At 42.7% G+C, this 2,397-nt stretch overlaps 1 protein-coding gene across 1 annotated transcript; it reads left to right on the top strand.

The window, feature by feature from the left end:
• The first annotated feature begins 1,058 nt into the window (after positions 1–1,058).
• Positions 1,059–1,505, top strand: LOC106338357. The gene has a single exon (XM_013777353.1). It carries the CDS (start codon positions 1,059–1,061, stop codon positions 1,503–1,505), a length of 447 nt encoding a protein of 148 aa, XP_013632807.1.
• The last annotated feature ends 892 nt before the right edge of the window (positions 1,506–2,397 follow it).

Here is a 2,397-nt window from a genome sequence, read left to right as displayed (position 1 = left end):
GGTTTTCCCAAAATCCAGCTACTTAATAATTTCTTCGGAGGTCTTGACTGGACATACTAAGTCAAGGGAATCGTCAAAACCAAGACACCTGAAGAAGCTACATGGCTCATTGAAAATGTGGCGTCTAGCACTAGTGCCAAGAAGACTGATCTCGAGACGAGGAAGATGGCCGATAATTCGAATGGAGATCGGATATCTGATGTGAAAGAAACGTTCGATTCAGTTCATGCTTTTCTACGTGGAGATGAGAAAGTTCGGTTTACCGATGAGAGTCAGACCTTTCTACGTGGAGGAGAGAAGAAGAGCATGTAGACCTCATCGATGAAACTGGGTTTCGCAAACAAAGACTTGCCGATCAGCAGCGAAATTCACAAGGACCTACAAGTAAGAAAACACTCATAAGAGCAAGCTGGAATCTATGATGGGAAAAGTTCTAAAAGGGCAGCAGAAAATGAGTGCGGTTCTCGATGGAAAAGTGTATTCTGCGTATTCAGATTTACATGATAAGTTTGAAACTTTGAGTGACCATGTCAAGAAATTGGATAGCCAAGTTGCGCATAACGCTGGGTTTGTCAGAAGGGATGAAGGATTCCTTCGTGGAAGAACTGACACCAACCCGAGACGTCAAGTTTGTGTTGTGTTGCTAAGGAGCGGAAAATGCCTTACCCCGAACACTGCAGAAATCACTTCCGCAGAAAACCCCCTGAAGCTAAGAAAGCAACGATTAACCTAGATGAAGAAGAGGAGGAGTCGGAAGAAGATGTGGAAATCGATCAAAAAGAAGGGAATAATGACGATCGACCGACTACGGTAAATAACGATCGACAAGAAGGGAAAGATGTCGATCGACCGACTATGGTAAATATCAATGGACATAATGAAAGCAATGTCAATTGACACTCGACTCCGGCCAAGCTGGAAGTAGAGAGAGTGTATAGGACTTTGCTACCCTTTCCTCCTAACAAGACGCAAACTAAGCGAGAATTGGATAAAGCGATCTGCAGGAAAGCATTCGATAAAATAACGTTGGAAATGCCACTAAGAAATATGTAAAGGATATGGTATCCAACAGCCTCCCAGCTGCTGAACACAGCGTCATGATACTTTCGGAGGAAGTGAGTGCAATAATCCAAGGCGAAACTCCGATCAAGAGACCTGATCCGGGCATTTTTGTTCTAGATTGCAACATACGAAATAAGAGTTTTCCTAGATCCCTTTGTGACCTAGGATCCAACGTGAATCTCATGCCACACTCTGTCGCGATATCCCTGGGATACAACAAGTTTAGGCCAACCAAAATAACTTTGGTTCTTGTTGATAGAACAGTTAGAGTACCTGAGGGAGTACTAGATGACGTGCCGATAAGAATTAACGACTGTCATGTACCAACGGATTTCGTTGTATTGAAATACCAGAATAAACCAAACGATCCCCTCTTCTTAGGTAGACCATTTCTAGCAACCACTGGTTCAATCACCGACGTCAAGGAAGTCGGATATGTTTAAACAATGGAAACATTCCAGTGACCATCGATATGGAAAGACTGATAAAGCAACCCTTAATCGATAAACAAACCTCTAATATGGATGATATCTCTGAGTTGGCTGAATAATCCTTCATAGATCAATGATCAGATGATCCCCTGAAAAAAGTGCTCACATCTACCGAAGAGGAAACATTTAGCATTGACATCAGAGCTGATGAATACGCGCGATTGATGGACGCAAGTGTAGAAATAGCAAATGTCGATGATGTGGAGGACGACGATTTGGAAATTAACGTCGATCGATATTCAAAAGCCGTCGTTTGACAACCATCCACTCTAGAAAATTGGGATTCCAAAAAAGCACCAAAAATTGAGTTAAAGCAATTGCCCGCCGGACACAGGTATGCTTTTCTCTACCCCGTAATCGTAAACGCCAACCTAACCAACGAAGAACTTGTGTTCTTATTGAATAAACTGCGCAAGTATAGGAAAGTCCTCAGACACTCTCTCGAGAATATTCCTGGTATATGTGCATGCATGTGGGAACCGAAATTCGCACTGTCGATTTCCGTTTAAATTAGGAAAGTAGGAGAACCCTAATTTCCCAGAGGTCCCGGATATCTGCTAATACCATGCGCTAAGCAATCAGAACACGAGATAACAATGACAAAGTATAAAAATCGTAAAAAGAGAGCAAAGAGAAGTCTTATTCCGAGTTTGCGTATGAGCGTTTACAACAAGGTCTAAGCCTGGGCTCGAGAGCTGTCAGCGAGATTCCTAGTTCTAGCAACCCAAAGACGGCTAAACCTAATTGAATCGCAGCTCGAAATAACAAAAACAGAAAGTTGCCTAATTGCTCTAAGTGCTAAGTTTTTCTCTGAAAAAGTCCCTCTTCATGCCTCTCGCCTAGG

This window comes from Brassica oleracea, chromosome C4 (genome assembly GCF_000695525.1).
Source record: "Brassica oleracea var. oleracea cultivar TO1000 chromosome C4, BOL, whole genome shotgun sequence".
NCBI lineage: Eukaryota > Viridiplantae > Streptophyta > Magnoliopsida > Brassicales > Brassicaceae > Brassica > Brassica oleracea.
The sequence above is the reverse complement of the archived record's forward strand: the minus strand, read 5'-3'. Positions and strand labels throughout refer to the sequence as shown.